Genomic DNA, 21,528 nt, shown 5'->3' on the forward strand with positions numbered 1-21,528 from the left:
GAAGTTGCTTTCAGGATGTCCGACAGCAGAATATCCCTCTTGTAAATGTGTAACCACTGAGATAACAAGACGTTCAACGTGTATTCCTCAGAGAAATAAACACTTTTCCACCTAGAAAGAGAAGGTCGATTTTCCAGAGTTTTCAGTTCCAGAGAACGCCATGTGGGTAAAATTTTAGAGATAAGACTCTGACTTCCCGTTCCCGTGAAGGCAGCACGAAGCTGCACCACAAGTAGCTGACAGAGAAAAAATACACAGCTTTGTCCAGTCGCAGTGGACTAAACTGGCAGGTTTTAATGTTGCAGACCACAGTTTTTTGCAAGTAGTTTAAAGTTTAAACTCGTATTGTTGTGAATCTTAAGTGGAAACTCGGCCAACCAACAAACGCCCCCCAATCGTCCTCGGAACGCCCCCCGTTGAGAATCCAGGGACAAAATAATCTCATCTCAGAGGTCCACTGACTTATAGCTTTCTTCAGAGCTTTCAACCGCATCTCACTATCTTCATCAGAGAATGAAGCTCTGAAAATGCTAGAAGGTGGACTTAAAAGTTGAGACTATTTTGTCACACATGCACACAGTTTCACCATGTGACAGTTAAATTTACCTGCTGTGGGGTTGTATTAACATTTGACTAACAATGAAGACGTTGTTGTTGTTTGAGAAAATTGAGTTTGGACTTGTTTGAATACTCTGCTTTATGTTGACGTCAAGTTATTAAAGTTGCACTTGACCTGACCTAGTCCAGTTTAATCAAACCTTCATATATATGACTTTTCTGTGTTGAAGCAAGTTGGTTTTGGGGACTAAACATTTGACTGCTTTATGAGTAATTCATTGTTTCCCTGTTGTGCCTCACACACAGACACAGACACACACCTGTTGAAACCGGTTGAAACATGACTCCTTGCGTGAGGCACCTGAGCCACAGGTGTTAGACTACTGTATAGATAACGTTAGCTCAGAACTAGCAACCTGCGTGATGAGAGTGAGGACATAATGATAATGATAGCGACCACCTCTTGCAACGCATCTCCTTGCAGTGATCACACTGAGTAACGTTAGCAGGAATCGGTAACGTAAGGCTCATGAAATTAGTGAATTCAATTGCGCAAAATGATATGACGTTCATAAGGAATAAAACATTAAGACAGTGACATTAAAATTAAAATAAATAATAACCTCGACTTTAGTAACAACACGTTAAAGACCGGTTGTCAGTGAGGAGCGGAGAGCTGGATCATGAGCGAAGGCTCGCGAGCTAGCTTAGTTTGCTAGCTAACGTCTGTACTTACTGTAGCTACATTTCTGACACTTTATTGAGTTAGAAACCTTGCTGTTATCGTTGCTGTGTGTATGTCTGTCTGTGTTTGGTGTCTCTCCGCAACATACAGTCAGTCATAGTAAAACGCCGACGCTGTCACAGTTGTCAGCTTAAAGTAAACCAACAACTGTCCATTTGACAGCTAACTTTAGCCTGCTGCTAGCCAGCTGAGGCAGCCAGCTGTAATGATCTGATGCGCTTACAGAAACATAAAGAGTCGCTGTTTATATTCAGAAATCTTACACGCCGCGTCTGCACCATTTACCTGTAGTATGAAAGCAGGCCATTGCTGAGGACAAACCACCGCCGCTGGTACCCTTTCAAATAGTTGGTCCATTTAAAAAGCCAGCCTTTGTAAGTATCCGATCCTGGTGCCGGGGCCGCGGCAGAGGCAGATGCCGAGCCCTTCCCTTGCTCGCTCATCCTCCGCTCCGCCGCACGCCGAAGGGTGCAGGATAAACCGGGGACAGCGGGGACGGGGACACTACCCCACCGTGTCTACCTGAGCGAGGACCTCGGCGCTGACGAACGAGCTCGACCGGAAGGAGGGTCCGGGTCTAAGGCGAGAGAGACCACCGACCGTGAGCCCCTTTCACATGACGCCGGAATGGACAACGCAGGACGAGAAGTGATGCCAAGACACTTTGCTGATGCAGACTGCAGAGGATTCAGAGCACAGAGCTGGATCGAATAGAAAGGACATTTCTTACATGACCTCCATATCTACTACTGATAAGGCTGTCACCAAATCAACAGCGATTTCCATGACGACCGATAATGACAGTAATTCTGGGAGGGAGGGAGCGGCTGCTGACCTGGACACTCGCTGAGCGTGAATGTGAATGGAAACGCCGCTCTATCAATTCAAGTCTATGATTCAGACCTGCACCACGTGACGTTGTTATCTAAACATTTGACATGCGGTTTGGTGGCTGATTTCAGACCTGATGCTTGTCAGGAGAGCAGACAAGTGTAGGAGAGTATGCAACAACAAACATAGGCTAAAAATACATAATAAATACACAAATTGATAACACTGCACAGTAACAGGCCTCTCTCTACCTGTTGACTGGTTTTTGGTAGTTTGCTTAGGTCAACATTTGGAAAAACGTCATTTATTTGAGTTTATATTGTGCTCCCATGGTGCATTTAACCCAATAAAGTAGACAAGTGTGAAGTGCTTTATCTAAATGACCACAAACTAGTACTTAATCTGGATTTTGGTGGTGACAGGATACATGCACAATGCACAGGTCTTTAATTGTAATAGCCCAAAAAAAACAATACTTGCCCCCATCACAGGTTAATGTTACCCACAGAGAAAGTGAGGGGTGATGATCCAAAGAAACATCATGTTGTTTAGTACCATTGGCCGTTGATGAGATAATTACTCATTTACTAATTTGTGTATACAGTGACTATTATCACACTGCCACCTTAAATGAAAGTATGTCAGTTCTTACATTGGGGAAATCACCAGATGATGATCTAGTTTGTTGAATACAATTAAGTACTGGAAGGGGGTTCAGCATGTGATGCCTTATCTGTTGCCTGTCTCTGATTTTGCTCCTGATAACGTGGCTTTACCACAAGGTGGCAATGTTGTCAAAATGATCTTAGTGTGGTGTAATTGTTGCACAGCATTGAAAAGTGACCAGAGTAAAGGTGCTGTTCTCAAATGCATTTAATGATTGATCATGTGTCAAAAAACCAAACAAAATTACCCACAGTACTAACACAGTAAAAATAAATACAAGTAACGTTTCTCATAAAAAAACGGTAGCCCTTTTTATTTGGAAACACACAGCAGACAAACCGATGAGAACTCATGCTACACACAGTTGCTTTCTAGTGTATCTCTGCTACATATTTCTTTTTTTTTTAACTAGAAAAACAAACAACAAAACTATACACAGCCATGTGCCCTGATTGAAGGGTTCAACACAACAGCTTGGGAGAGAATCATGAGCTTGTGCTCTCACATGCCAGTGAAAAACAACTACATTCACTCCACTCAGCTGCTCATTACAGTGTCAGAAAACCATGTATTACAAAAATGAAACACAATATCAAATTTTCACATCAGTGCAATTAAACCCCTGACCCGTTGGCTCTACCAACAAAAGCATGCAAGTCAATTACTCTATGGATCATCACTCTTATATACAATAGGTCTGCTTACTTTCACTGCAGCCATATTCACAAACTACCTAGCTAGGTCTAATCAAATGAAAAAGCAACTGTTAATCTCACAACATTACCAATTAGATATTATTCAGATACGGATATGAATGCTTTATTAAGGTTCCCTGTGTGTCTGTGATGCACTCATGGGATGTTTTGTGGAAGTCATTGAGCTCTTTTTTTCTGCAGGATTCTGCAAGTGAATTACATCTATTGTGTGTGAGGCATTTTTAATATAATACGATGGTACATATATAGTCAGTCAGGACATCCTTGTGGGTTTTTATTGCGCCTTCCCAATTCAAAATTCCAACATCTCATCTGTCTCTTATCTTGCTGTCTGTCCTTTGCTTGCCTGAATGTCAGCTATCAAACCTGCCTCTCTCTGTCTCCCTCCCTCTCTCTCTCCCACACACACACACACACACACACACCTCCTGTATGTCCCCAGTTCATTGGATTTAATGTATTCATCAGAAACAGACACTGAGTGAAGGGAGGGAGCAAATTAAAGCCCTACAGAACATCATGATATGGACTGCAGTATTTTCTGCTGCAAGACAACCTTAAAACACCCTTCATCTGAACAAACAGCTTTTACTGTATAGGCCAAGTTTGAAACAGGGAAAGAAAAAAAATGCTGGCTACTTCTCAGATTCTAAAATTGATAACCTCCCCAGAAAAGTGCTATTTTTTGCTCTTTATTATTCTGGTAGACCATTAACCGCACATCCTCAAAGTAATCCAAATATGTCTGGTATGAGCGTTTGCTGTTGACCTTACTGAATACAGTGCCTTGCGAAAGTATTCGGCCCCCTTGAACTTTTCAACCTTTTGCCACATTTCAGGCTTCAAACATAAAGATATAAAACTGTAATTTTTTGTGAAGAACCAACAACAAGTGGGACACAATCATGAAGTGGAACGAAATTTATTGGATATTTCAAACCTTTTTAACAAATAAAAACTGAAAAATTGGGCGTGCAAAATTATTCAGCCCCCTTAAGTTAATACTTTGTAGCGCCACCTTTTGCTGCGATTACAGCTGTAAGTCGCTTGGGGTACGTCTCTATCAGTTTTGCACATCGAGAGACTGAAACTTTTGCCCATTCCTCCTTGTAAAACAGCTCGAGCTCAGTGAGGTTGGATGGAGAGCGTTTGTGAGCAGCAGTTTTCAGTTCTTTCCACAGATTCTCGATTGGATTCAGGTCTGGACTTTGACTTGGCCATTCTAACACCTGGATGTGTTTATTTGTGAACCATTCCAGTGTAGATTTTGCTTTATGTTTTGGATCATTGTCTTGTTGGAAGACAAATCTCCGTCCCAGTCTCAGGTCTTTTGCAGACTCCATCAGGTTTTCTTCCAGAATGGTCCTGTATTTGGCTCCATCCATCTTCCCATCAATTTTAACCATCTTCCCTGTCCCTGCTGAAGAAAAGCAGGCCCAAACCATGATGCTGCCACCACCATGTTTGACAGTGGGGATGGTGTGTTCAGGGTGATGAGCTGTGTTGCTTTTACGCGAAACATAACGTTTTGCATTGTTGCCAAAAAGTTCGATTTTGGTTTCATCTGACCAGAGCACCTTCTTCCACATGTTTGGTGTGTCTCCCAGGTGGCTTGTGGCAAACTTTAAACGAGACTTTTTATGGATATCTTTAAGAAATGGCTTTCTTCTTGCCACTCTTCCATAAAGGCCAGATTTGTGCAGTATACGACTGATTGTTGTCCTATGGACAGAGTCTCCCACCTCAGCTGTAGATCTCTGCAGTTCATCCAGAGTGATCATGGGCCTCTTGGCTGCATCTCTGATCAGTCTTCTCCTTGTATGAGCTGAAAGTTTAGAGGGACGGCCGGGTCTTCGTAGATTTGCAGTGGTCTGATACTCCTTCCATTTCAATATTATCGCTTGCACAGTGCTCCTAGGGATGTTTAAAGCTTGGGAAATCTTTTTGTATCCAAATCCGGCTTTAAACTTCTCCACAACAGTATCTCGGACCTGCCTGGTGTGTTCCTTGTTCTTCATGATGCTCTCTGCACTTTAAACGGACCTCTGAGACTATCACAGAGCAGGTGCATTTATACGGAGACTTGATTTCACACAGGTGGATTCTATTTATCATCATTAGTCATTTAGGTCAACATTGGATCATTCAGAGATCCTCACTGAACTTCTGGAGAGAGTTTGCTGCACTGAAAGTAAAGGGGCTGAATAATTTTGCACGCCCAATTTTTCAGTTTTTATTTGTTAAAAAGGTTTGAAATTTCCAATAAATTTCGTTCCACTTCATAATTGTGTCCCACTTGTTGTTGATTCTTCACAAAAAATTACAGTTTTATATCTTTATGTTTGAAGCCTGAAATGTGGCAAAAGGTCGAAAAGGGGGCCGAATACTTTCGCAAGGCACTGTATGACAAATTCAAAAGGAAGACTCGATGATATTGCTGCCTCTCCGTTTTGAGTCTCACAAACACAGTTTCCATCCTGTCAGGCCCAGCTACAGCCACAAGACAACCCTCAATAACACCTGCTGCTGTGTCATTTGGGAAGCACAGCCTCAAATGCATAACTGTCTCGCTGATATGAGGAAAAAGAACTGTGCTATGTTAGTCACATTGGTTTCCACCTGCTTCCTCCTCTTCTACCTCCTTCCCTGCAACTACACATTTGGCAGAATTTGACTAGGAAGTGGTTGGATGACCATGTGTGAAATTTTAGTGTCTTTTACAGCGCAAAAGTCTAATAAACCTCATTATGAAAAATCAGCTCAGTAAAGCAGGAGGCCACAGGGTATTTTTCCAGCTATTTAGATAAAAAGTCAATTTCTCCTCTGCCACTCCACTCCTTAGGGGTGGAGGGAGCTCTCAGGGTCACATGATGGTGCAGCGATTCCTCTGTAGCGCCCCCTGCAGACGGATAGAGGTGTGGTTCTGGCGCATGCCCCGTGCCACAGCGATGCCCAGCAGCTCTTTGAAAAGCAAGACTACGTGCCAGTTAAACTTGGCAGAGCACTCCACATAGCCACACTTCCAGGTCTTCTTCACCAGGACTGACACTGCTCTGCGAGGCATAAAGCGCTGCCGCTGCAGATCTCTCTTGTTGCCCACCACCAGGATTGGCACCTCGCTGCTGCTGCCTTCCCTGCAGGAGCACGTGAGAGGTTAAAAAAAAAAAAACAGGTTCATTTCTAAAAGCACAGCTATCATCTTGGTGTTTGTCACAGTGGTTGGCTGGGCGTGTGCAAGATGTATGTGTGCAGTTTTTCCTTCCTTTCGAGGTGTGTGGGGGTGGACTGGAGGATTACAGCTCATAGGCTCAAGGGGCCTCCCACTACACTCTGCAGCGACTGGTTTACAGCATTATGAAGTCTTAAAATGTATGGCAAGCCAGAGACCAGATATAGGCATAAATGAGTGATTTAAGACTTGTGTTTGTAATGCTTTATCCTACAGTGTTAATGAAAAACATCAACATTCAGGAAGACATCACTAAGTTACTATTTCCAGTGACACCTGATTGGTGGTGGGATAGAAATGTAATCTGGCGCTCTACTTGAAGGAGAGAACAAGTGATGTGTGTAAGCACAAGACACCTGCTTATTTCCTGAGCTCAGTGTCAGCTGAGGTATAAATAATTGTCAATGCTGCTGTGTTAACAATTGATCTCTTGAATGAAGGTTTCTTTTTGTTAAATCGTGCCTCATCTTCTGACAAAGGCTTGCATACGTATGCATAATTGCGCGTGTGCCTTGACAGATGGACAGATAGCTTGACAAAGAGAAAGACACACATCGAGAGAGAAATATACAGTACAATTTTCAAGGCCTGAGGTGAAGTTCTTCAAGATGTAGGGTTGAAAAACATGTTGCAGTATTCATCTCACTTATCTTCTTTTCACAGGTTGTGCTCGCATAATAGACTTAAAAATATCTCCTCGCATATCCGCTCGAGCTTGAGTATTTTAGCAGAACGAGATGTACTGTATTGTGTGTGAGGTTGTGTGTGCATCCATCTGTGTGTGAAAATTGGGGGAAACTATACAGGAGTGATAGACCCAACATTGTCACAGTCTTCACAGAATGGAAGAGAGGCTACAGGATATAGAAAAATAGAGTTGAAAAAACAAGGTTATTCTGGTTTTGTCAGCAGAACTTTCCAGAGTATTTTAAGCATATATCTTATAGTAAAGCAAACAGATTAAATCTTTATACTTGACATCTACAGTGCAGCTACCCTGTGCTGTAACAGCCTCCATTATTCATGATTTAAATGAATATGCAGGATCTGTCCCTTGTCTGCTCTTTCCTTCCCTCCTCCACTCTGACCTTAGATCTTTGTCCTATTGTATGATTACACATTTCTCCTGTTTTCCATTTCCCTTGCATTCCACCTTCCTTCCCCAGCTGCTGGTGGTAATGGTTTTCTGTCATGGGCCATAAACATTCATGGTAACGCATTTGGAACCGCAGGAAAGTGAGGATGATCTGTGCAGTGGCAGTTTGGACATGAACAACATAGCAGAACAAATGAGGCCACTCATTGCACCTTCCAATATGTAAATATATGCAGGATGCCAACAGTGAGGATGATAGAGCAGGTGATGCCTTTACATTGGTCTTTTTACCAGCCACGCTGTCGCGGTTATTGTTTTCACGTTGTGAGTCTGTGTTTGTGTGTGTGTGTGTGTGTGTGTGTGTGTGTCATCATGGCAAAATGTGGTCCTGGAGATGCCTACTCTAGCTGGAACTACCACAGAAGCGGTTTGAGTACTTTGCCAGGTGTTTAAATTCCTGGCTGTCTGCAAAATGCAGTCACGAACCTTTACAGGTGTGTAGTTGAGATCAAAATGAAGGCAGAGTTTGAAGATGGGTGTGATCTGAGCAAGTACGCCAGACGTACGGGGGGTAGGAAGTAAAGAAGGGCACGCTGGCCCCCCACTTTATGCACTGACCCACATTGCTTTTAAGTCATGGAATTAGCTTTGCCAAGATGGCAAGATCCAGGCAGACAATAAAAACAAAAAAAAACAATTGTTGTTGGACAGTCAGTATTCTTGTTCTTGCCAAATACTGTAACTGATCATTTATCTCCTGCCAATAAAGACACATTATACATTCATGACCATGATTAATGTATGTAATGTTTACTTTTATTTCAGCAAGACAGATTTGCTTTGGCAGTGTAAACGTCTGTTCCCATGCCAATAAAGCCCCATTGAATTTGAGTGAATTTAATTGAAAATTATGTCAAAACACACATACATTAAAAGTTGACCCAACGAGAACATTTAGGCAAAATGAATAAACCCGACACAGATCACCTGTTTTGCCAGACTCACTTCTCTCATGTCATTGTGTTCCATTGCTACATCCACACTGATTTGGCGGAGCTGCTGGTGTGATCCTATTGTAAGATGGTCTCTAGTTTCCCACTATTGTTGCGTCCTTATGGCTCTTGTATTGGTTCAAACCCAGCCAGGAGACTTTTATTATATTTCCCTCTGGTTCTCAAGCCGACTCTATGTTGCTGCTGTACTCTGTTCAATAAAAGCAGAAGTATCCTAAAAATAATCTTTTAATCGCTAGTGACGTCTCAGGCAGCACTCATACAGCAATGCCAGAATCAAATGTCATTCCTAAACTGTCAGGCTGCAGGCCTGAGTGTTCTGAATTAAAATATCTCACCACAAGCTATCTCTCTCTAGCTATCTATCACTGTCACAAACGTATAATTGTACAGCATTATGGCAGGGCTGTGAAATTGCATGGTGTCTCCAGACGGGTGACACATTGGTGTCATTAGAAGTCATCAATGAGGGTTAAAAAGCTGAATGTCAGTGGTTGTATGTTCAGTTACTATCTGGCCAGCTGAGAGCATGCGGTTGACCATACTGTACCTGTGCTCCACTATCTGTTGTCTGATCATCTTGACGTATTCAAAGCTCTCGACACAGCAGATGTCGTACACCAGGATGTAGGCGTTGGCATTGCGAACGCCTCTGCAGCGCAAATCCAGCCACTCCTAATGTAAAGACACACAGAGAGAAACACAGACTGTGAATACACAAACACAAATTGTAGGCCCTACAGAATGTTTTGCCATGCTAGCGACATGGCTGTAGGGATGGCAAGGCCTGTCAGTTAGTTAGTCGATTCACAACTCCAGACTGAAATATCTCAACAACTACAGTATTGGATTGATTGCTATGAAATTTGGTACAGGTTTACTTGGCACCCAGAGGAGAATCCTATAGACTTTGGTGATCCCCAGTCTTTTCCTCTAGCGCAACCATGAGTTTGAAATTTGTTGTTTTAAGTGAAATGTCATCTATTGGACAGATTTAGTTTAGTTTATTTGACACAATGAGAGAGACAATGTGTGCAGAATATAATGCACCTACCTGTAGAATACAAAAACACTAGACAGCCGTTAGCTGAACAGTATGTGGCCTGTGTTTCTGTAATTATTCTACTCAGAGTCATAGTTCACCTACCTCTGCTGCTTAGCCTCTGTGAAAAAGTGCAGACAATTAAGTCTTAGAGCTAAACATGCCTCTATGAGTCTCACAGCCTAGAACAAAGTCATAAAACATGGTGACTGCTAGGCAGTAAGCACTGCACAGCATCCTAGCTACACATGTTCAGGGGCAATGACAGGGGTTACAGCTTTTAAGGGATAAGCAAATATGGAGCCTTCTGTCAGAAGAAGAAAAAGGAACACATACTACTGTTTAACCATGCTTGCTGCTTGGCTAAGCTTTGTGATGCAGTGCGCATGCAGTGGGTCAAACAGTGAAATTTATTTGATGGTAATGAGTTTCAAACTGTAGTTAAAACACATTGCACAAATTGGTACATTTGCACCTTACTGGGGGACAGTTGCTTCAAGAGAAACACAGTGACCCATTCTTCTGTTCATGCTGTTTTTCCCAGAGCTCTCACCAACCCACCACCACCTCCATCACCGCCTCTAACAGCATGCAATGAATTTATAAGCATTTGATCTGATAAAAGTGGGAGAGGAAAATAGAGGAACTTCAGTGGGTGGGAAGAAAACATCTGCTAAAGGAGGGAAATGAGAAAACAAACACAGCCCTGGAAGAATGTCAAAAATGAAAAAAGCAGCAGTGGATCAAGGGATGAGCAGACAAGGTGTCAACATAACCTCTTGGGTGCATGGACACTGCTAATGAAGGGTCTGGAGACTGTCAGAAACTATGTGCAGTTCAATTCAATTCAATTCAATTTAGCAGGCAAACAGTGGATATTACACTTTGTACGATAAATAATAATGTATGAGTATTTCAGTTCTAACTGCTGTAATGCACAAACTATATAGCAGCACTTTTGAGATATAAAGAGGTTAGACATAACAGTGTAATCATTTCATCACGGAAGATCTTAAAGGAGTAGTTTGACATTTTGGGAAATACGCTTATCCACTTTCCTTGCAGAGAGTTAGATAAGAAGATCAATACCACGCTCATATCTGTACACTAAATATGAAGCCACAGTCAGTTGAGAGGTTACAATCTCCTTCAAGAAGTGCATAACGCTACGTCACACACCAACTATGGGTCTTCATATTCAGTCTGAAAAAATACACCGTTTTACTACAGTTTCTGGGTTGAATGATATGTGAAACTGTGTGCAACAGGCTTTGAGATATGTTTTCTCTCGTTTGGTGGGTCAGCAGCAACATATATAAACCCCATCGTATTAAAAAGGCAATGCAGTGCACTTGCGTAACACAATAGCATGTTCAATACCATCTTCTCCATTTAAATAAACATTTTGACGGGGCTGAATGTTGCCCTGGTCTTTAATCTACTCTGCAGTCCTGTGATATATGGCAGCTACAGTAGTTTGGAAATAATGATATGGGCCACTGAATTTGATGAAATTACTGCTTATCAGCCTGCAGATTAGACAAGAATTAGGTTGTAAAAATGAGACATGCTGGAGTGTTTGGTGAGTTTCCTGATGGACATATAGCATTACATGTTGGTAAAGTAACCGCTAATTGTAGCTGCCATTAGCTAGTGGGTGCTTGGAGGGGAGAATATCTATGTTCCCAGGGTTCTATGCAACCAGGGTCCTATGTTCCCAAGCTCAATATCCTCATGATGACACGACCTTTCAAATAATTGTTAAATGTTTTCAGCAATGTTTTTTCCCTAAGTCAATTGTTCAGTGTATCCCTGGGTCAATACGTTGAAATCACCTACAGCTTATACAGCTTTGTGATTTTATATAAATTTGTGGGCAAGAAGTTTTCTTGACTTTAAATACTGATACCTCAAATCAGTGGCTGAAAGGATTTCTACCAGAAATCCTTTCAGCAACAACATTATCCTCAACAAGTTCTTTTGCAATTTGAACTGCAAAGTTAGCCCATTCCCATCTCTTACAATGTTAGTTTACATCAAGACACACATGCTCATAGGACTCTGAGAACGTAGGGATGATCCTGCTCGGAGCAACCGTGGGAGTGTTGGTTCTTTACACCGCTAGCATAGGAGCTTTCGAGCCCCCTCCCCAGGCATCAAAACCTCATCCTCCTGGCAGCCCAAAGCCCCTGTGCACCAACACTCCCCGGGTGTTCCGAGTTCCCAGTCCAGGCATAGTCAGCTAATAGGATCACTAGCTAAATGACTGGTTAACTGAGCTGAACAGCAGCTACAGTTAGAGCAGATGGTGCAGACCCAGTAGTCACTCTGTGTGCAAGCATTAGTGATTCGACTATGATTCAGGAGACCATGGGTAGCCAGTGGAGGTCCCTGAGTAGTAGGGTGATTGATTGAAAACCAGATGTGCTGCCACGTTCAGGACCATTTGCAGAGGTTTCACTGCACAACCTGGAAGACCAGCTAGGAGGGCATTGCAGTAGTCGAGGTGAGAGGTAACCATGGCTTGTACCAGAAGTTGGGTGGTGTATTGAGATAGTTAGGGCCTGATTTATCTTATTTTGTATAGAGAAAAGTGGAAAGATTGGGAGACGGTAGCAAGATGGTCCAAGAAGTACAGATTGTCGTCAATCATGACACCCAAGTTTCTCACCACCCTGGTTGGAGTGATGGTTGAGAAGCAAATTTTTAATTTGATGTTATGATGGATAGTTTACTTAGCTGATAACCAAGAGTTTGGCAAGAGTTTGGCAAGAGGTTTTGTTTAAGATGGCAAGCATTCATCCATGCAGTATGTCTGAGAGATCGTGCGTGATCTGTGCCGAGACGGTGGGGTCATCTGGCGGGAAGGACAGGTAGAGTTGCGTATTGTCTGCGGAACAGGGGTAAAAGAAATCGTGCAAGTGAATGATCCGTGAGTTTGTGTAAATTGAGAAAAGTAGGGGCCCTAGCACTGAGCCTTGGGGCACCCAAGCGGGAAGCTTCCGGTCTACAATATGAAGCAAATGCGGAAGTCCCTGAAACCTGCATTCTGTTGAAAATCCAGCAGGGGGCGACTCCTCTGGTTGCAAAAAGAAGTCCGGCTCCATTAGAAATAATGGGAAAATGACCTGACTTCTCAGCTGAATAATTACCCCAGTAAACACTTTCCTGATGAGTTTATGGTCTCAGTCGCTAGTTTCAAGTCTTCCTCAATACAAAATGATGTTCATTTAGTAAATTATGGTCCCATTTATTTTAAAATAGACCAAAAAACAGAGTACGTTTCAGGGTTATCTATGATTGACAAGTCGTTACCATGGCGACCTGTCAATCAGGCTAGAGCCGACTCGTACCCTCGGTACTGTGTAAATTTAACCAGCCCCGTTTAAAAAGCTTATTAGGAGTCGGCTGTTCACTTTCTCTGGTGAGTACATTTTGTTTTAAGACTGTTCGCTAGACAAAGTTATCAGCCCTGTTAAAATGACAGTTAACGTGAGTTACAGTTGCACCTAGCTAGGCAAGCTAGCTCCACACACGGCCGTTAGCTCCGCTGTATCGTCACTTCCGGGCACTTTCTGGTTGCAAAAACTCGACATGGCGGCGATCTATCGGCCAAACTCGAGGCTTCAAAATGGCAGTCCACAAACCAACGGGTGACATCACGATGACTACGGCCATTTCTTATATACAGTCTATGGGGGCACCCCCGTGGAGAGGGAGTGAGAGAAGGACAATTGTCCTTGCCATGACACATTGTAGGAACACCCAGAGAGGTAGGATTCTAACCACAGGAGTGCATTGCTCGAGATGCCCACTGCCAACAGTGCCGATAGCAGGATGTTGTGGTTGACTGTGTCAACAGCAGTTGATAGATCTAGCAGAATGAGAACTAAGGACTAGGCTGCAACTTTAGCTGATCTTAGTGCTTCTGTCTTAAACAACTGAGCCATTTCAGTGGAGGGGCTGCTCTTTAAACCCAGCTGAAATGGATCAAGAAGGTCATTCCGTGAGAGGAGCTGTGAGGCCTGTTTGAAGACTGCCCTTTTGATGGTTTTGGATAGAACTGGTACAAGTGAAACTGGCTGATAGTTCTCAGCTTGAGTAGGGTTGAGGGAGGGCTTTTTGTAGGGGTGTAACCCGAACCATTTTGAATGCGGTTGGGAAGCACCAAGCTATCTGTCCATCAGGAAACTCCACAAATCACCAAGAGGTTGAGGTAGAGCAGCCTGAGGACATCGATATTTGATGTGAGAGTACTAAGTTGTTATGAGCAAGACTATTTCTTGGCCGAGAGCAGTGACTTGTCATCACTATGAAGTTGCCAGACTCCAAGAAGTCACTTGCACACAATTCAAGCTTTTGTGGCTTGTTCGGCAAGAAAACTGTATTCCCCAAAATGTTGATCAAAGGCTATTCCTTTAACTTTGAATGTTTAATTACCAGCATTTATCAGCTCTAAGTAGGTTTATTTCAACTTGTGACGATGATATTGGCTAATGATCATATTGAATTCTGAACATCACTGAAGGGGTTGATTTTTTTCATTTGTTGTCACGATTTTCAAAGCTGTCCTCATTACGTAACACATCATTTGGCTTTGTGTTGGGTTTTTTTGACTGATGCACCTGCATCTTGGGCACAGATGATTTGGCCTCTTTGGAGTTCTGTTTGTTGCATCATGTTGCTTTGAAAACTCAGATATTAAAGAGCTGTTAATCAGATTATTTTAATTGCTATGCTTCTAATTAGCATCAAGCTAATATGACCCATGTTTGTGGCAGTGTTTGCAATGATGATTGATTTGATAGAAGTCATTTTCCATGTGGAGTTTAGATTATTTCTTTTATCTCCTTCAACAACTTGTGCAACTAGAAACTAGAAAGAGTTTGAGAAATGTACATTACTCTCAAGGTTGGAGAAAATATGCTTTTCATTAAATAATTCATTTTCTTTCTATTCCGAGACAAAAGACAGGACAACACAATGAAACCAAAAAACAAAATTTGTTAGCTAGCATCAAAGAACAAAATTATTAAAAGTTAATGTTGGTGTATGTGTGCGTGAGTGCCTGTGGCCACACTGCTGGACTGGGATGAAAGTAGATGGGAGCGAGAGAAGGGGAAGTGGTGAGCTAAGGGAAAACATGGGGAGAGGAGAGAAGAGGAAAATATACTTATCAAATCAACACACTGTGCAGGGGATCTGTAAAAACATGATCAACTGATAATTTGTGAAAGGGGAGGCTAAGGGAGCAGATGATGATCAGTTTAACTTCTAATGATGATAACACTAACACATCTGTGCCAGCGAGGAACAATATGCCTTCATTCAATTTGGAAGAGGGCGTTTGTGGGTTTGTGCCTAGGTGAGTGTGAGGAAGAAACAGCCTCACACATCAGCAGGGAGATAATGAGGCCGATCAGCCACGGAGACAAACATGTGGGACGAAGATCGCTGCCATCAAAAGTGAAAAAGAAGGCAGAGGAAGAGAGGAAGCAAGGGCGGCACTGTGTGGTATACATATGAGTATTTGTCTCTCTCCAGGTTGAATCAGGTTTGTTATTTTTTGTTGGTCGCTTCTATTGTAGAGCATCCAGTACAATTTCAATACAAAGTCGTGTCAAGCAGGCAAACGCCTCAGTAAATATTATACCTATTTTTGCCAAATAAACAAGAAACATTCTACTTCATAACACCGCATGCCATCACAGCTCACCCTTTTCTGATAATTGAGGCAATTGATGACGTGAGATGCACACAGTGGCTTCAGTTCCAGCCTCACGTCCCCGTGGGGCTATAAATAGCAGCTTGTGTGTTCATCCCATATCTCTTTGTCAGCTAAGTCCCGTTTTCAAATGTGGAGGAGGGGCTGGAAAACAAAAACACTATATCTCCAAACCCAAACAAGAGGCTAAATAAATAAATAACAAAAAGGGCTGGGAAGACAAGACAGTGCAGCAACACACGGCTGATAATCTGAAATCAGATGTGTTTAAAATGCATGTGTGGGCATGTTTATTTGTGTGTGCTGTGTGCTTTACAGGATGTGAGAGTGCGCTTGTGGGAGCGTGAATGTGAAGTGTGGTGCCACTGTCTGCATCCTCCAGTTGGTCTTGTTAACACGGCGTTCAAAAAGAGCATCTTATCCTTCGCTCCTCAACAGCCAAACAGAACATGTTTCCCTGACAACGGCAGGCCGTGGTCAGTTTTTAGCAGGCTTTGACAAAGCTGTCGTGTCTCCTGATATTAACGGAGGCAGCTTAGTGGTTGTGATGGATCAATACTCAAGAACAGGAGGGAGGCCGGTGTAACCTGGTGGGGGAAGGGTGCTGAGCAATCAAGAGAAATTTCACACATAGGCCACGCTGGCCGACTTACAATTAAAATTTATTACGTCCCCTGAGGATGAGCCCCCCCATTTCTCAGTGTTGACCTATACTAGGCAGCCATTAAAATCTGTAGGTTTTATTGTCCTTGTGATTAATTTACTTTCTTTAAGACAATATGGAGAGGATGGTCGGTTGCTGGTTAAACCATGGCTAAAATATATTCATGAATTGTTGATTTGAAAACAGGCGGTAACAAACTTTGACATTTTCGGAAATATGCTTGAGTTTGATGAAAAGACTGATATCACTTTCATATCTGTAAGGTAAAAATTAAGCTACAGCCAGCAGCAGCCAGTTAGCTTAGCTTACCTTAGCATAAAGACAGGGGGAAACAGCTAGCCTGGCTCAGTCAGAAAGTAACCCAAATTGCATACCAGTGCCTTTACAGCTCAGTAATTGACATTATGGCTCATGTTGGATTTGTCAGAAGGTTATGAGCTGGGCTGGCCGTTTCCAATTATTATGCTAAGCTAATGTAAACATCTGTCTGCGGTTCCTCCAAATTTAGCGTGCAGACACAAAGATGAAATCAGTCCTCTCATCTTACTCTCTGCAAGAAGGCAAATAAGTGCATTCACAAAATGTCAAATTATTCCTCAAATTATTTACTACACAAAATTTCACAATGTGTAGTAATTTCCCCCTTGTTATCATGGACAGTATCAGCAGAGATAACTGAGAAAAATGTCCAGAAAGAGCAGAAAAGGGAGAGGGAGCATTTTGTGTGGGAGGAAGTCATGGAGATACACGATGGCAAGAACACCACCAACAAAAAAAGAACAAGAAAAAACATTGCTGAAGCTACTCTTAGGCTTAAATCCATCTGTCATCACATCCTATTGACACACTGTGACAGATGCTCCCTAAACGCAATGCTATCAGCAACAGACAGACATACCGCAAAGCAAACAAATCATTACACCATCACAGCCTCACAGTAAGATAATAGAAACCTTCTCATCTCAAGCATTGGAATGGATGAACATGGCTGTCTACGTGGTTAAAATGAGGTCACATGAAGCCTGCGAGAACATTACTGTTCTTCTTTCAAATATAATCTGAACTGGTGAGGAATTGCCACACTGCATAAGCATGGAGGCGTACTGACTCACTCCATTCTGCAGCTTATTCATCACAAATTTCAGTGGACAGTATAATCTCATTTGGTAACCCTTACTTCGACGGTGTCCATTAAACTCTGTGCAACCTTTCTAATTGACTGCAGTAAATTCCTACTGTCTCCTCTGTTGGTCTTTTATTCCCAGCAGTATTCCAGCAGGGAACTTTTAACTGCTTTAATTCAATCTGCTGTGTACCCCAAGTAAATTTCAATAAGGTTTCTTTGTGGTGGCGCATTGTGTCCACCCTCCCTGACCCAGGGTACATTTCTCTGCCCACGGGGGTATATACAGAGCAGGGCGCTGAGTAAAAAAAAAAAGCCCTGTGTCTCACTATTGCTCTCACTGTGAATAGAGGTCATCACCAGACAAAGCAAGAGAACGGGCTTCACAACAAGCAGGACATGACAGAAGCGGAGAAAAAAAAAGTACAGCAGGCCACGCAGGGTCGTTCCTCAGCAAATGAGTAACCATAAATCTGTCTGATAGAAATGTTGTGGCTAATGGTTTTTTCTGCCTGTGTACCTTCCACAAAGGGCCTGCCGGATGAGCGCCTTTTCACTGCACTACACTCTGAAATGTTCATACTGTATGATACAACATGATAGCAAATGTAGAACGCTGTGTGCCTAAAAGCTTTCTCATGTGACTCAACCTTTGGGACACACACTAACGCTTGCACGCATAAACCCATGAGTCTCATCACCATCTTATTCCTGCTTTCTGCTCACACCTACCAACTTGTTCCGAAATGGGGGTTAAGCACCATTTAGCAGAAGAAAGAAGAAACTCAGTCAGTCTGTACAGAGGGTCTCTGTGGGCAGGAAACAATGAAGCAATCTGCAGACCTCTTAACACTTTCTAACAAAATGTTAAATCTAGTAGAACAGCTACATGTCGTTCTGCAGCAGCTTGACAAGATGATCGCTCTGGCCTCTCTGTCTGCCTGTCAGATGTTTTCTGTGCCAGGCTTTCTGAGCGCACAACAAACCAAACGCTTTGGGAGGCCTCTCATTCGAGCAGCACTTTTTTTTGTCCTCCTTGGCCTGATCTCATTTTCTCAGTGGCACCTCGTCTGCGTAGAAAACCGCAGCTGTTCTTGTGTGACACTGAAGGGGAGAGATGGAGGGAAACGTTCAGCAGAAGCACTAGCGGCAGAGTCAGGTGTGGTGACCTTGGAGATTTCTATCTTGAAAGCGTCACAGCCACTCCACCGAGGCTGCAATGGATAGGAGTCAGACCCACACCTCAAGCCAACAGAGGTTGACGAGATTGGAGTGGGGCACGTTGTTTCAATACCCAAGGACCTTTCACACTCATGTACAGACACACACACCAAGTCCATGCTTTTTTGGCTTGTAAAGACAAGAGGTTTTTTTGTCTTAAAGGATAGGATTACATTTTTTCAAGTCTGTCTTTAAAACAACACTCACATGCACATTTGTACAATGAAACAGTGTACAGGGACTGGTTGCTGTAAGTGTTCCTTCTTTTCATACTACGGCAATTTCAGTGTAAGTGATGGGGAACACAATCCACAGCCCTTGTTCAGCTGGAGCTACTATGAGGGTTCAGCAGTCTGAGTTAATCAAATCAAATAGATATCTTCCAAAGTCACAGCCTTTTTTTGTACCAAATTCCCTCTTTGTGTGTCCACGGTGTTTTATTGGTGCAGCGAGAGAAAAAAAGACTTGAGTTTAAAAGATAATCACTTAATGAGACTAACTCACACTGTTGAACTTCAAAATACATATTTGCACAGAATGAAGGCCGCGGATTTGCCCTCCATCACTTACATTGGAATTTAGGAAGGGCTCTCTTCAAGGTCAGCATGGAAAAGAGAAACAGCATCCAATAATACCTTTAATGTACATTTAAATGTTTTTGTTTTTGTTTTAAGGCTGAGTTGAACAAATATTAACCTATCCTTAAAGGAAAAAAAAATAGATGAAAAGCTTCCCAAATTCTTGGAGGACAACAAAGCTAGAAATCTGCTTGAAAAGTGATTACAAACCTTCGGGCATTTGGAGCTACAGCACATTTTTGTTGATATGATCCTGCGGTCAGATGTGTCTCCAACTAATGAGGCGTGGCATATGTGGCCATGAAATAAAAGGGCAGTCTGTTCTATTTTTAAATTGGGAGTTTTAACCAGATACTGTGGCTGTGCCTGCAGCAGCACAATCCTTCTATAATTTTTTTATTATTTTTGTATATACAAGCCAGATACAACCCAACCACCACCAGTGCCAGCACCAGCAGTGTTATCAACTCATCTGAATATATTTGAACGCTGCACTTAGGAGTCTGTAGCAGATATGTTATGATTAGTAGGCCTATGCAACAATATGCAAGCTGGCATTCCTTCCACATGAGGGGGGGGTGAGAGAGAGAGAGAGAAAAAAGTAAAGCTCTCCAAGACTTTAAGTCAGTCGGGTCTCCATAGCAACTAGTAGACTAGGGACATCTGATAGTGATAGGAGAATAAATAATATTTGTGGTCTTGTCTTAGAGGAATGCCATTGGGTGTGAGCAGATGGGCACTTGCAAAATAAAGTAGAGGTTTAATAAATGAGATGTGGATTCAGGCGATCTGAGAATTGATCACCCGAGCTCGTAAAACAATCCCTCCTCTAATAAAGTGAAATATTTTGGGAGAGGGTCTATCTACGTCCTCAGACAGAGACGTTATACCTGACTGGAGCTTGATGGAAAGGAGGAGATTGGTGGGACGTCCAAAATCTTCAGCTCATACATGTTCCCGTTCAGTATGACGGAGGGTCTGTACACATATCTGGTCCTGGTTGGCGTGTACACCTCCGAGAAATCGTTATAGATGAACTGGCGGATTATAGAAGTTTTCCCCACTCCGGGAGCACCGATGACAGCGATACTCAGCGTCTCCACCATTCCTGAAGCACGAGTTCAGCACCATGGACAGCGACGACGACAACGACAGATATGACCGTCCAGATATACAGCTGGCCGCCGCTGTTTTGTTGCTGCTCTGGTTGAATCTCAATCCACCGCTGCCCCTTTAACCGGCAGCCTATAAATCACCGGAACCGGGTTCAACTGCGTGCAATTAGACGAGCCAATGGCCGAACGGATCATCCAACCGTCGAGCAGAGCGAAGAAACTTTATCTCCAGGCTGAGAACAGAAAGGAGCCATGCAGCTCGGAGGTGGTCAAAAACAAAGCTCCATCATGATCACACAGATGGAGGGATTTTCGCTGCCTATGCAATCCAACCAAGAGAGAGAAACTCTTGGTTTTCAGGGGACATCCCCAGGCGACCTCGTCCCCCTGAGAGGAAGAGTAAAAGTCCGTCCTTGTTGTCTCCACATCTCACCCAGGCTAGACTCTGACCTTGTCCACACGCACAGGAGCCCTAGGCGTCTTCATTGATTATCTCCTCTGCACCTCGCACTCACTTCCACGGATGCACCACCACCGCGCTCCTCCATCACAGGGAGGACGGGCGCTCAGCCGCCAGCCTCGCAAATACGCTTCCCACGTGTTCTGAGATCGCACACAACCCCATAATCCCCTTCTTTTGTCGATGGCAGAGAGATAGACTTGCGTGCATGTGATTCAAAAGAGGAGAGGCAATCCACACACCCTGCAGACGTGTGTTTTCTGTAAAGGCATCTGGAGCCTATTAAGGAGCATTGTGTGTCTGCAGTTGGAGAGACATGCGCTGGTGAAGACTGCTTGCTCTCTCTCTCTCCCTCTCTCTCATCACTTGCAACAGTCCCTGCGCTGCTCATCCAATAGGATCATGCCTGCGCAAGGCGTGTAAAGGCTTTGAGCTCCCATACGCCGCACATAAACGGCAAAGCAATAGGCCATGGCACCCACTATACATCATCTCAGCGTGAGGGACATGGAGAAGCGGCGCAGGACTGAACATCCAACCCGACATCATACCTCTGAGGGACACAAGAGAGTCCTCGGGCAGGACAGGGCCGATGAGTCCCATCAATCACTGCTGGATGACAGCAGTGACAGTCTCAGTCGGAGGAATAAACATTTTGCATGTTATGGCCCCTCAGAATAACTGGAGATGAGCTTGTAACCTCGTCATAGGAACAGTTTTCCAGTGCAGCACCACTTTCTACAAGA

General features: G+C 43.2%; 2 protein-coding genes across 3 annotated transcripts in view; both read right to left on the reverse strand.

Moving 5' to 3' along the window:
- The window catches only part of LOC119891454 (oxysterol-binding protein 2-like), a 49,570-nt gene extending 47,469 nt beyond the window's left edge, over positions 1 to 2,101 (reverse strand). The window contains exon 1 of one of the 2 annotated variants that reach the window (XM_038703111.1): positions 1,589 to 2,101. In XM_038703111.1, the coding sequence (XP_038559039.1) occupies positions 1,589 to 1,746 (158 nt within the window). In that variant the 5' untranslated portion in view covers positions 1,747 to 2,101. The remainder of the gene's footprint in view (positions 1 to 1,588) is intronic. The other variant, XM_038703114.1, reaches the window with a different exon arrangement.
- A 3,759-nt stretch (positions 2,102 to 5,860) lies between these two features.
- On the reverse strand, positions 5,861 to 21,244 carry rasl10a (RAS-like, family 10, member A). Its single transcript, XM_038702591.1, has 3 exons — positions 20,098 to 21,244; positions 9,400 to 9,529; positions 5,861 to 6,645 (listed from the first exon to the last, which is right to left on the reverse strand). The coding sequence occupies exons 1-3, from the start codon at positions 20,311 to 20,313 to the stop codon at positions 6,380 to 6,382; spliced, it is 612 nt and encodes a 203-aa protein (XP_038558519.1). The 5' UTR covers positions 20,314 to 21,244; the 3' UTR covers positions 5,861 to 6,379.
- Between the last annotated feature and the right edge of the window lie 284 nt (positions 21,245 to 21,528).

Source organism: Micropterus salmoides, unplaced genomic scaffold, assembly GCF_014851395.1.
Source record: "Micropterus salmoides isolate LMB-PRFRI ecotype aquatic unplaced genomic scaffold, ASM1485139v1 Ms_hic_scaffold_7, whole genome shotgun sequence".
NCBI classification, from domain to species: Eukaryota; Metazoa; Chordata; class Actinopteri; order Centrarchiformes; family Centrarchidae; genus Micropterus; species Micropterus salmoides.